Genomic DNA, 12,475 nt, shown 5'->3' on the forward strand with positions numbered 1-12,475 from the left:
GTCAATAGTTGTGGAAGTCTTCATACAATTCATTGTATACAAAAGCTGAATACCAGGTCGTATTCCAGTTGGGCCGTAATGCCATGAACAGAAAGAAAAGAGATTTCATGGCTAAAGTGAAAGAATGAACATGGATTAACTTGGAATAAATAGACTTCAGTTCACACCAATAAACTACCCTGTACAATGGCGAACTTTTGCCCCGTAGATAGCGAATTTTTGCCCCCCAGTATGGGGCAAAAGTTCGCATTGGAGTAGAGTAAGTTGGGGCAAAAGTTCGACTTAAGTTGAAATTTCATTGTTTTTTTAATCTAAGCAGATAAAAAATAAATGAATACTGTGTGGCGATTCTACCATGCATGAGCTAAAATTTTGCTGAACAAAGTTACGCTAAATGTCTTTGAGTACGCTAAATTTGAGTGACGCTAAATTTTGAGCTACAACATTTTTTGTATGTGTGTGTCTTATTTGAACTTTTGCTCCACCACGCGGGCAAAAGTTCGAATCTAATGTTTGTGGAATTTCGCTAATCGTAGCATACTATTTTAACACTTTGGTAATAGGAATACCTAAAACTAATTAATATTTGATGTTGGAACTGGAATACACTTTAAAGTTCGATCTGGGTTTTACCCAAATCAGGATTAAATTTAATACACCAAAAATTAGTAGTTTTCTGCCAAATTCAGATGAAACAACATTTTTTCCAACTTTGATCGAATTTTCTCACTAATTCCATCATTTTTGCAGAATTTTAGGTTTTTACCTAAAGTTGCCACATGACTCGAACTTTTGCCCCACTATGTGTAAAATATGATTTCCAAAACTTTTTTGAAAAACCCAAATTAATCCACCTAGTGGTGATAGTGCCTTTCTCGTCGTATATGTTCTCACGATATTTCCGTCGACGTAAGTCAAGTGTTCCTGAATCTTGATATTTTTTAAGAAAAGCAAGCATTTTATCAAAGCCATCATTGAATTGAAAACTTATGATGGCACATAGTCCGACGCTATTTTCAACGTATAAGCAGAGCTGAAGAATATCAGATTTCTAAGTTTACTGCTTGAGCACCTTCACTATCACTGGAGGCTGATCAATATCATGACGATACTAACAAGTTAAGATATAACTTTTACACAACCACAGAATACTTTCCGGTCTTCGATAAAGTTTTTTCTGCACATTTAAGGTTATATTTTATTGAACGTTGGAAACAAGAACGTGGTGAATATAGTGAGACGTCTGTCTGTATGTGGGTTTAATTTGTCAAGATTTTGTTCTCTTACACATATTTATCGCTTGCATTGATTTTATTTACCTTCGTAGTTCCGACGAAGCACCAAACGTTGGTTAAGCAACTCTACCGGTAGTCTCTAATGTGATATGAACCTATTTTCTAGTTAACCGTTCCTCAGGTTATCAAAAAAACCGTGATGTGATGTGTCGCATGGTATATTTAGTTACTTTCGATGCGGTACCGGAACAGGTTCCGGAGCACTACCGGGTCTCCCAAATGTAGTCTGAGACTATTTAATTGCTAACGTTCATCAGGTTACCTAAAACCACGATTTGATTTATCTTATGCATGGGTATAGATCACTTTTACATTTGACCACTTCCAGTGGGATACCCAGAACTGGTTTCGGGACACTACCGGTTGTTGATTGATTGATTGATTTGTCTTTATTTAAGAGACTTTCAGCCCCCTACTACCGGTTGTCTAAAATATGGTCTGAGGCTATGTTCATACGAATCGATCATCGTGTTATCAAAAAAGGGTCTGTAGTTGGCCTAGTGGTTAAGGTTATGGATTACCAATCCGGAAAAGGCGGGCTCGATTCCCGTTCCGGTCGGGAAAATTTTCTCGACTCCCTGGGCATAGTGTATCATTGTATTTTCCTCACAATATACAAATTCATGCAATGGCAGGCAAAGAAAACCATTCAGTTAATAACTGTGGAAGTGCTCTAAAGAACACTAAGTTGAAGAGAGGCAGGCCACGTTCCCATGTAAACGTCGAGCCATAAAGAAGAAGAAGTGATCAAAAAAGCTGCTATTTGATATACTGTCAAACCCCGCGTATTCATCACTCTTTAATACGACACTTTTTAATTCATGGGTTTGGTTCATTTGTGCATTTCGCTAGTTCCAACGAGGCACTCGAAACTGGTTCCGGAACACTACCGGTAAATGTGGCCTGAGACTATTTTCTTGCTGACCGTTCTTCGCGTTATCGAAGAAGCCGTTATTTAACGTGCTGCGTGGAACCGGTTTCGGCACACTATTGGTTTTCCAAAGTATGGTCTATGATTTTTTTCTTGTTAACCGTTCATCAGGTTACCTAAAAAGTCATTTAATGTGTCGAATTTATGGGTTTGGTTCTCCTTTACATTTGACCACTTCCAATGGGGCAAATGTAATCGGTTGCGGAACACTACCGGTTGTCCCCAATATGGCCGGAATTTATTTTTGCCAAATCAAGATACCTAAAAATCCGCGATTTGATGTGTCCCATGCATGGGTTTGGTTCACTTTTATATTTGGCCACCTCCGGCGGGACATCTGGAATCGGTTCCGGAACACTACCGGTTCCGACATGGTCTGAGATTGCTTTCCTGCTTACTGTTCATCAGGTTATCGAAAAAGTTGTGGTTTGATATGTCGTATACATGGTTTAAGAACAATTTTATATTTGGCCACTACTAGCGGGACACCCGGAACCGGTTCCGGAACACAACCGGTTCAGATATGGTCTGAGAATATTTTCCTGCTAACTGTTCATCAGGATATTAAAAAATCCACTATTTGATATGTCGCATGCATGGGTTTGATTAACTTTTATATTTGGCCACCTCCGCCGGGACATTTGGAACCGGTTCCGGAACACTACCGATTCCAATATGGTCTGAGAATGCTTTCCTGCTTACTGTTCATCAGGTTATGGAAAAAGTCGCGGTTTGATATGTCACATACATGGTTTTGGAACAATTTCATATTTGGCCACTACCAGCGGGACACCCGGAACCGGTTCCGGAACACAACCGGTTCAGATATGGTCTGAGAATATTTTTCTGCTTACCGTTCATCAGGATATCAAAAAAGCCACTATTTGAAATGTCACATGCATGGATTTGGTTAACTTTTATCCAGCTTTTTACGCTAGCTATAAAAATGCGAGGGGTGATTCGAATTTGACAATTCTTGCCGACACATTTTATAGTTTGGTCTTAGCAGGCAGGGATTGAGGTGTGTTGATCAGAATGTCAAAAATTTTCCCAGCGTTCGTTTGGATGATACGAATTCTTCGTAGCTCAAATTTCGTTAAATGTTTGCATTTTATGCTTTTAATTGCACTTTACTCTTTATTTTAAGATACCCAATGACTGTAACTACGAATAAAACTTCATTGCAGAACAAATAATTGCGGCTGATGTTCGACAACTATGTATATCATAACCCGCCATTAGTAGCAGTTATGTGGTTTGCCATATCGGATGGGTTGAAGTTTTCTATGAAGGAATAAATTGTTTTAAAACTCCTGCATATTTTGGGGGTGGGGCAAGATAGTGCAATGAGAAAGGGAGGAGGTCTTCGGTTCGATTTCAAAAGGCTGTTTCAAGTACGCCGTATATTCTAGCCGTAAGGCCGTTAGGTCTAGATGGATTCTGGATAAATTATGTTTAGAACTGTTCACGTTACGATGCAGTTCTCGCTACGTCGTGACTGTGCCGAGGCTTGGATGTGTCCCATTCTTGCAATCGAGAACCATGTTTAAATTTGTTAGGGCCGATTTCTTCACCTCGGCTTAGCCGGTAAGCCAGGCTTACCCATACAGTTAAACATGGCTTAACGCTTAAGCCAGGGTGAAGAAATCGCCCCTTAGAGTCCTTATCAGTGTATCGTAGTCGGGAACCCGGTCAGGCTTTTCTCTGTTTCTAGTCCAGTGAAGTTAAAAAGCACAAGTCTATAAAATCTGTCATCATGTAGACAATCGCCAGAATACCAGCATTTAAAAAAAAATTGGCGAAACAGCCACAACCGCAATTTAGGCATAGATTTCTATAGGCATAGATTTCGATCTAGGCAAAGAATTCTATCTGTGACTTAAATAAAATTCCTGGCCTCAAGTCGCTCGCGTATTGGTCTGAGATAACCGAGCAATTTTGGTAGATTTTCATGTATTTGACATTTGATTCCTCTATTTCATACCATGGTCGACCTAAAATAGCAAACATAAATTAGAATTATTTTAAAAACTACGAAAATTATAATGATTCCTATTTCCTAAACACAAGTGAAAATTTGTGACGTTTCGCATCGTCTCATAGCACAAGGCTTTCTTTGCCTGGACCATAATGCTTTTTATAGTGTCGGCAAGAAACGTCAATTCAGATTTTATGGCAGGCCAGCGTAAAAAGCTGGATACTTGGCCTCCTCCGCCGGGACATTTGGAACCGGTTCCGGAACACTACCGGTTCCGATATGGTCTGAGAATTTTTTCCTGCTTACTGTTCATCAGGTTATCGTAAAAGCCGCGGTTTGATGTGTCGCATGCATGGGTTTAGTGCACTTTTATGGCGGGACACCAGGATCCGGTTCCGGGACACTACCAGATATGGTCTAAGAATATTTTTCTGCTTATCATTCATCAAGTTATCGAAAATGCCGTAGTTTGATGTGCCGCATGGATGGGTTTGTGGTGTTTTCATATCTGGCCCCTTCCTGGGGTACCGGTCCGGAACACCTAAATGGCCATAACTCCGGAACGGCTTGATCGATCCGAACCATTTTCAATAGGAAACAATGGGACCAGATCCCGCGTCGAATGAACCGTCGGTCATTAAAATCGGTTGAGGTTTAGTTCAAAAAAGTCATGTGAGTTTTTTTGTCCACACACATACACACATACACACACACATACACACACACACACAGACATCACCTCAACTCGTCGAGCTGAGTTGATTGGTATATGTGACTCGACCCTCTGGGCCTCCTATCAAAAAGTCATTTTTGGAGTGAACATATAGCCTTTCCAGTACACTTAGTGTACGAGAAAGACAAAAATGTTTTTCCATGCAAAATCCCATACAAACTTCAATCGCGATGCGCAAAATGTAGACTGAACCAATCATTCCAAAATTTCGCACAGTTGTTTGGGACCTCAAAGAGCATAAAAAACTGATCTGATTGAATCTGATAGGGTAGCTACCTCAAATGCTTACTAATCAAAACTTGTAGTAAATACTACATACTTTTAATCATACCGAACGCTTTGTTTGTAATATGTGAACTCGTTTTTATTCCATCGAAAATGTCCCACAAGTAATATTTATTACCAAACATGTAGTAAACTCAAGTTTATTACTTTTTGTTCATACGCTTCTTGAATACCATGAACTCGATATATTGAGTCAGAATTCCTTACCGACACCAATAGTGACAGACTACACAATCTTCTTTTTCTTCTTCTTGGCGTAACGTCTGAACTGCAACAAAGCCTGCTTTTCAGCAGTGTTCTCTGAGCACTACCACAGTTATTAACGGAGAGCTTCCTCTGCCAACGACTATTTTGCATATGCATATCGTGTGGCAGGCACGAAGATACTCTATGCCCAATGAAGTCAAGGAATTACTTTATTAAAAGTTGTTGAACCGACCGGGAATCGAATCCGTTACTCTCAGCATGGTCACACCTTTAGAGCTACGCCTGTTTGGGCATATAGTATTGAAAACATTAAGCCAAACCATTATAATCCAGCATAATTAAAATCCAAAACAATTTATGCGTGAATTATCACGTTCCGGTGTTTAGTTTTGCGTATGCACGTAAGTATGTTCATATAAACTAAGGTCAGGTCTAAATATTTTACTTCACTTTGGTATACAGCTCCAGCATGTACCGGACAGTTCGCAGTGTATTACTGAGCTTTTCATTTGCAATTATATTGAATTTTCATCAGGGCAACTGTGCTGTAAGTTAATGATAAAGTGATAAGAAAAATTGAAACTATTTCACATTCATTCTAAAATTTCAGCGTATGAAAGAGTTTGTTGGTGAAAAAGTGGCGACTTGCAGTTCCCCCAATGCAGATCAATTCATTATTAAATTTCCAGGACCGTTGAATTACACTATGGGCAGCAACATAGTAAGATTTCACGGAAACTTCACCGTAACGGAGACTATTCAGGACCCACTGGAGGTGCGTTTAACACATTTGCCCAAGTGCAATTCATGAAATTAACATCTGGCTGTTTCAGATGATAGTTATACCGAACCGGTGCACCATGGACATGAAATCCTGCGAATTGTTCAACAAACTTACTCTCTCGAACATCTGCCGGTACATCAACGACGACGCTGGACTCTTGGCACCATTTTTCAAAAGCATGGAACCAAAGTTTCAATGTCCCATCAAACCCGGAACATACCAGTTTAAGAATTCGGTTGTTGATCTTACCTTTTTCACGAACTTTCCTCTTGAGGGTTATCGCTGGCAGGCAAGCTTGAAGCTGTATTCTACGAAGAGTAAACCGAAGAAGGAATTGTACTGTCTCTCGGCGCAAAACTCAATGCGGTGGGTGAAAAAATCGTGAATCGTTTTGTGTTGAGAATGGATAATCCATTCAGAAATGAGGATTGTGACCTAGAAACACATTTTCTACATAGAAGATGTTTCAATTAAACAATAAATAGTCAACTTAACAAAGTTGAACAACTAGATCACAGTAGATAGATTCATAAAAAAAAGTTGAAGACCCAATGCTATATGATAGATTGTTAAACTAGCTACAATAGAATTTTATTTAGATGAAATGCTTCTTACGTATTCTTGATAATAGGTAGTTCTTCAAATTTTTCCCAATATATTTATACACTCTTTCCCGACCTGCTACCAAAGATAATCATTCATGTTGCCACGCTCTTTGTCAGCAAAAAGAGGTTCACACAAACCGCCCAGCGATGATTCGTTTTATGACATGATCAGAATTATTTATTTTATGTTTTCTTTATTCCGATAAACTTGGCAGAAGCTCCCGCCGCTGCGCCACACTGACTGATGTTGGTGTGCAGAAGTCAATGTACTTAATTAGCGAAATGCATCATCACGAACGATTGTCGTCGGTCGGTCGGTCGCGATGCACACGGGCTTAGGAAAGGCCCCGCCGCCACCCCGGTATAGCAGCCCGAGTGTAGTTAGGTACATGCAACAATAAAACCAAACCAAACAACGTTAGCGAGATACACCCCGTCGTTGTTGGTTGGCCAGAGTTGTGGTTTTTATATGACAAAGTGTCCAATTAATTGATTCTTACGACATTCGAGGTATTTTCTTTGTGTGATGACTTGACTTCCGAAATTGAAACGAGCTATGTGCTTGCATCTGTCATTGAACTTTTTGGGACTTTTTTGTGGTAAAAGGTACGTGCTCGAAGAGAGCAATTGCAATTCGTTTAACCGCCAGAGATACAATTTTAAACAGCATCGCAGCAAAACATTTCAAGTGATAAATCTTATATGTTTTCTAGTGCTTAAACTTTATCGTTACGAAGTTACTATATTGTTTTACTTTTTTGTAATTTTTCTTTTTTACATCTTATTACGGCGATATTTGTATTGTTTCTCATTTTTGTATGTTTTGTTAAAAATGAACACGCATGAAAACAACTTACTGAATGACATTATTACTCCATTGGTGCCGTGATCGCTTGTCTCCGAAAAGGATGAATTTGGGAATATAAGAATACTAATGGCATTTAAACCCTATGCTGTTGAAATTTCATAATAATTATATTTTATTTTTACCATAAATTATTTTAATAAACTACACAGAGTATTCCTATCTTCGACACATTCCCTTGAATTGAGCAAACATGGTTTTCCCGGCACCGATCACCGTAAATGCGGACACAACCGAAGTGAACAAGATCAACATGTTCACATTTTCCTTCGAAAGCATACGTCGTGGGCTGTATTCGAGTGCCAGAGATGTCATGCCTGAAAACGTTGATGAAAAAAAAAATACAAATTTTGTTACACCCACGGTGCAATGTACTATACCCATACGTACCTATGACGAATGCCACAATCCCACAGAGATAATGACTCAACTTGATATAGATGGGTTTGATGATGTGCCTGATTTTCATCGCGTACATTGCTGCCCATCCATTGAGCATCGATAAGACGATAAACACGATCGAAACCAAACCTGCAATTGGATTGAAACCGTGGCCACGTAAGAGATAAGCCAGCGCAATATCCGTATAATTGGTTCACTTGAACCGCCACTTACCAGTTATCGCGTGGGGAGATTTGAAATGTGATCGATTTTTTTCCTCTTTGTCGTAGATTTCCAAACCGGTGCCAACGAAGATCGCCAGACATCCAATCACCTGCAGGATCCAATGTAGACGGCGCTTCATTTCCGGAGTGTTCTCCATCGTCCACGAGTTATTCGAGTACAGCGTTAGGAAAGACTCCGCCATGAAGAAATGGTACTGCCAAATTGTTCAATCATGTTAGATGCTTTGGATGATTGGTACGATCCAAGATAACACTTACGCCAACAGCCGGTAGAAAGATGTGCCAAGTGAAAAGGTTTTTGAATCCATTCATGTAGGACACGTACGATAAATAGATAGACACATACGCAATCAGCATATGGTTGATGGTATTGAACAGAATCTCCGTGTATCTCACGATCGATTCTGTTGAACTTTTCTTAGTATTAGCAATCTCTGGAGCCATTCTGGTTGTGACCCTTACGGTAGTTATCCGCGGACTACTGAGGAAGACTACTGAAGAGATTCGTTTTATATATAAAATTGTATTTTTGCTAGATTTTGTTCATCTGATATAGTAGTTCAAAGAAGCTACGTGCTTCAGATTTGGTAAACGCTTATCATATCATGGGCGACAGTCGTCAAAACAGTAATGTCTTGAATTGGGCGTGTTTGTAAGATTAGAAATAATCTGCAACTGGTGTGACTAGCAACGCTTGTGTACTACACCCAGTTAAAAATAGTTGTTGCTCAGGATTACGTAAAATGTTACTTTTTGCAAAGTATTAATTATGAAGTGCAATTGAAACTGAATCATTCTTTAAACCAAGCTCTGTTAATACTAAACAGAAAATTAACTTCACGATAATCCTTACAATTTGAGTGAAGATTGTGGCGCAGTACCATTTTCCGAAGATTGACAGAAATAGCACCGAGAGAAATGCCATACTAATAAAATTGTAGTCATGCTCATTTTATGTCTAGAGAAATTGATTACGAAAAGTACGTCACGATGTATGGCGTTATGATTGTATATTAATTCATATTCACATTAATTGAAATGTGCATTTTATTTGATCCAATGTGGTGCTCTACTTTGCTTGTTATGATACTTGCCCCTATTATTGCGACGTACTTGTTAGTTGCTAAGGTATTAATCGTAAGTAGTAAATTTCAAGAAACTTCGACCTGAGATATTTGGAATATGATACCTACAAACAATTTGCGTCACCGTAGTACCGTAATCTGAGGCCAAATTGATCACTCCGGTACTAAACTATAGTATTGTACTAGGAACTTCTAAACATCGTTATGACTATTAACTACTTCATGTAGTTCGTAGAGTCTAGAGACGAGCGTGGACATTTAATTAAAAAAGTCAGTCTTGCATTATTTTTAAGGGTTTCCCATAAGCTGAAACCATTATTGGTACTTAAGGCGAAACTGGAAGCATTTCGTCATTTTTTTTGGTTTTTGATTTTTTATTAAATAACGAAGCAATATTTTCAAAATCGGTTTTCGTACACATGTTATTGAATTTTTTTGTGGTGGAAAAAGTTTTCCATTTTTTGCAGAATCCATTTTTTTGTGAAATTTTATTTAAAAATGGTTTCTGCAAAAACGAAGAACATTTTCCACCACAAAAAAAAAACATACATGTGTACGAAAACCGATTTTGGAAATATTGCTTCGTTATTTTATAAAAATTCAAAAATCAAAAAGTGAGGAAATGGATCCAGTTTCGCCTTAATGATCGAACGCCTTTAGAATTATTTGTAAATTTTATGTGTTTTAATTTCAGTGGAACTTTGATAGTGAAGTGAATTAGGGAAGCTATATCTAAATATTCCGAACATGGATCAGTTTCAAACAACCCGGGAGCTTCTTGACAGCTGCCGAACAACGCCAGCGTACCTAAAAATTTTGGTTCGGGTGGTACTGTCAGATTCAAAGCGGCAAGTGCTACTTTTGAAATGGACGAAAACCGACAATAACAAACCGCACAAAAAATATTAAAACATTCAACAGAAACCGTAATCTGTTGTTTCCGCTTTTTGTGGTAGAAAAAGGTAAATTAAGTGCGGCATGATGAATTTGTTTACTAGAAGCGAAAATTATATCTATAAAACGGGTAAAGGCAAAATAGTCGACTTTCATAAAATTTATAAGAAACTCATGTTTTCTTCTAGTGCGGTTGTTAAGCACCAGCAAGTAATAAATTTAGTTACTTATGCTAACATTTTCTAGCTATATATCTGGTGGCAAAACCAAAATGGAAGTTAACAATAATGATTTGCAGATGTTTTTATTTCGAGTTTGATCTTCGGTTTGGTCAAGCATGCGCAGTCACAAATTAATATGCAAGACCGTTTAAACATGTGCTTTTATTACATTTCTTACAATAACAAAAAGAAAAATCAAAATGATTTCAATTTAATGAACATTAGTTTTTGCGCTTCTGTTGAATACGTCCTTTTGATACGAAACACTAGCCTCTTGTTGGCTTCCATTCACCACGAAACAAAAAGATGTTTTCGCATGGACAAAAATTGTTGCGTCAGTGAAGGATGGACCCTAGGATGGACCCGTTGTTTACGAACAGTAGCGACATCTGCGATTTGCAAGTAGGTACGCGAAACTGAGCTTATCTGTCAAGTTGCGGGGGGGGGGGGGCGGGTTGGGGGGGTTGGTTTCAAAGGTCCATGAAATAGTCATTTATCAAGGTAGAACTGGCGTATTCAAAAGGAAATGATCTACCTGCAGGCCATTACGGGGCAATTTTAAAAGATGCAATAACTTTTAGAAAACTTCTTCGATCTTGTTCAAAATATCACCAATGAAGATTCATTATAAAGCCTACGATTGGTCATAATTTCAGTGTTTTCATTGACGAATAAAAAAGTTATGAACATCTGAATGAAAAATTATTTTGATGAAAAAATCGCTGTACGGACAATTGTTTTATGCACTGTATTTATAGCGCCCTAACACATGAATATGAATATACTGACGAAACTGCAGAGTTATAATACATTATTCGTCTTTGTAGCGTATAAACTTCAAAAGGTTCAAGTTGTTTCAAAGGAAAATAATAGCATATTGCAGGATGATAATAAAAATAAATACACGATTAAGGAATACTGTAGATAGAGCTTAGCACTGCAAACTGAGACTTAAAAACATATCACATGTATAGAAAGAGTGCTAGAAAATTGTATGATGAGGGAGATAAGAAGAGATATTCCACAGGTTGAATAAAACTCTACAAGATGTGCGAAGTGGACATGATGAGTGGTAGACATGATGGTAAGGTAAGATAGTTAACAACAATTGATATGTTCACAAAATTCAATCAATCAGGGGGACAGGGAGGGTTTTAAGCTTATTGCAGATGGGATGAGAGAGTCGCGGTAACCACGCCCAATTCACGGAGGTAATCACTCTATGATCAATATTTTTGAATATTGATCATAGTTGATGATGTCTTCCAACATTCTGCGATAAGTTTGAGCACCCTTTTAGTTACAAACCACCAGACGGAAATCTTAATATGTACTGCGAGGTGTTGGATGCTGGGATAGGAACATTTTGTTTTAAAGGAGATTCTCTGCCCTTGAAGTGGATTGCGCATGTGTCAAAGTACAAATGGGACCACACTCCCCTTCATACAACAAAATTGGGAATATACTGACTGTCCAACATATTGATTTGGCTACGAACCGTACGACATTGCAAGTCCTGCACTGGTGGTAGCTTTACATCACATCACATCACATTATTTGTCTTCGTAGCGTAACGTGCCCAGTAGGACGAAGACTGCTTCTCAGCTTCCTGAGACTACTAACTGAGTCGATAAGGAGAGCGTCCAACATAGCTTTGGTCCTCACAAGTTCCTACCTCATGCTTCCACGGGTCAAACGATGACAAAGACCGCCAGCTAAGAGTTGTGTGCTTAGCTGGTAGTGCAGCCTGGGAACTGTTGTCCTTCTGCTTTCAGCTAGATTGAAGAGGTACCACCCGAGCGTCTGTTCACCAAGGAGGGGCGGCTCAAACAGCGACTGTTCTGGCATCCAGCGGCTGAGTATGAAATGCTCCTTCACCACGGTGGATATGGGACCTTAGGCCAACAACCTACTGCTTCCGAAACCCAGAAACCGTTACAGAAACTGAAAATGAAGGATTACGAAC

At 38.8% G+C, this 12,475-nt stretch overlaps 2 protein-coding genes across 2 annotated transcripts; one reads left to right on the plus strand and one right to left on the minus strand.

Moving 5' to 3' along the window:
* The first annotated feature begins 5,825 nt into the window (after positions 1-5,825).
* Positions 5,826-6,770, plus strand: LOC109420574 (uncharacterized). The gene is made up of 2 exons (XM_062855011.1): positions 5,826-6,204; positions 6,263-6,770. The coding sequence occupies exons 1-2, from the start codon at positions 6,043-6,045 to the stop codon at positions 6,596-6,598; spliced, it is 498 nt and encodes a 165-aa protein (XP_062710995.1). The 5' UTR covers positions 5,826-6,042; the 3' UTR covers positions 6,599-6,770.
* Positions 6,771-7,750: 980 nt separating this feature from the next.
* LOC109417427 (uncharacterized) lies at positions 7,751-8,802 on the minus strand. Its single transcript, XM_062855010.1, has 4 exons — positions 8,568-8,802; positions 8,299-8,503; positions 8,074-8,214; positions 7,751-8,000 (listed from the first exon to the last, which is right to left on the minus strand). The coding sequence occupies exons 1-4, from the start codon at positions 8,751-8,753 to the stop codon at positions 7,843-7,845; spliced, it is 690 nt and encodes a 229-aa protein (XP_062710994.1). The 5' UTR covers positions 8,754-8,802; the 3' UTR covers positions 7,751-7,842.
* Between the last annotated feature and the right edge of the window lie 3,673 nt (positions 8,803-12,475).

This window comes from Aedes albopictus, chromosome 2 (assembly GCF_035046485.1).
Source record: "Aedes albopictus strain Foshan chromosome 2, AalbF5, whole genome shotgun sequence".
NCBI lineage: Eukaryota > Metazoa > Arthropoda > Insecta > Diptera > Culicidae > Aedes > Aedes albopictus.

Coding starts and splice junctions, on each gene's coding strand:
- LOC109420574 (XM_062855011.1), top strand. CDS start 6,043: ATGAAAGAGTTTGTTGGTGAAAAAGTGGCGACTTGCAGTTCCCCCAAT. Junction 6,205..6,262: donor CTATTCAGGACCCACTGGAG/GTGCGTTTAACA, acceptor TGGCTGTTTCAG/ATGATAGTTATACCGAACCG.
- LOC109417427 (XM_062855010.1), bottom strand. CDS start 8,753: ATGGCTCCAGAGATTGCTAATACTAAGAAAAGTTCAACAGAATCGATC. Junction 8,215..8,298: donor ATCTCCCCACGCGATAACTG/GTAAGTGGCGGT, acceptor ATCCAATTGCAG/GTTTGGTTTCGATCGTGTTT. Junction 8,001..8,073: donor GATTGTGGCATTCGTCATAG/GTACGTATGGGT, acceptor CAACGTTTTCAG/GCATGACATCTCTGGCACTC.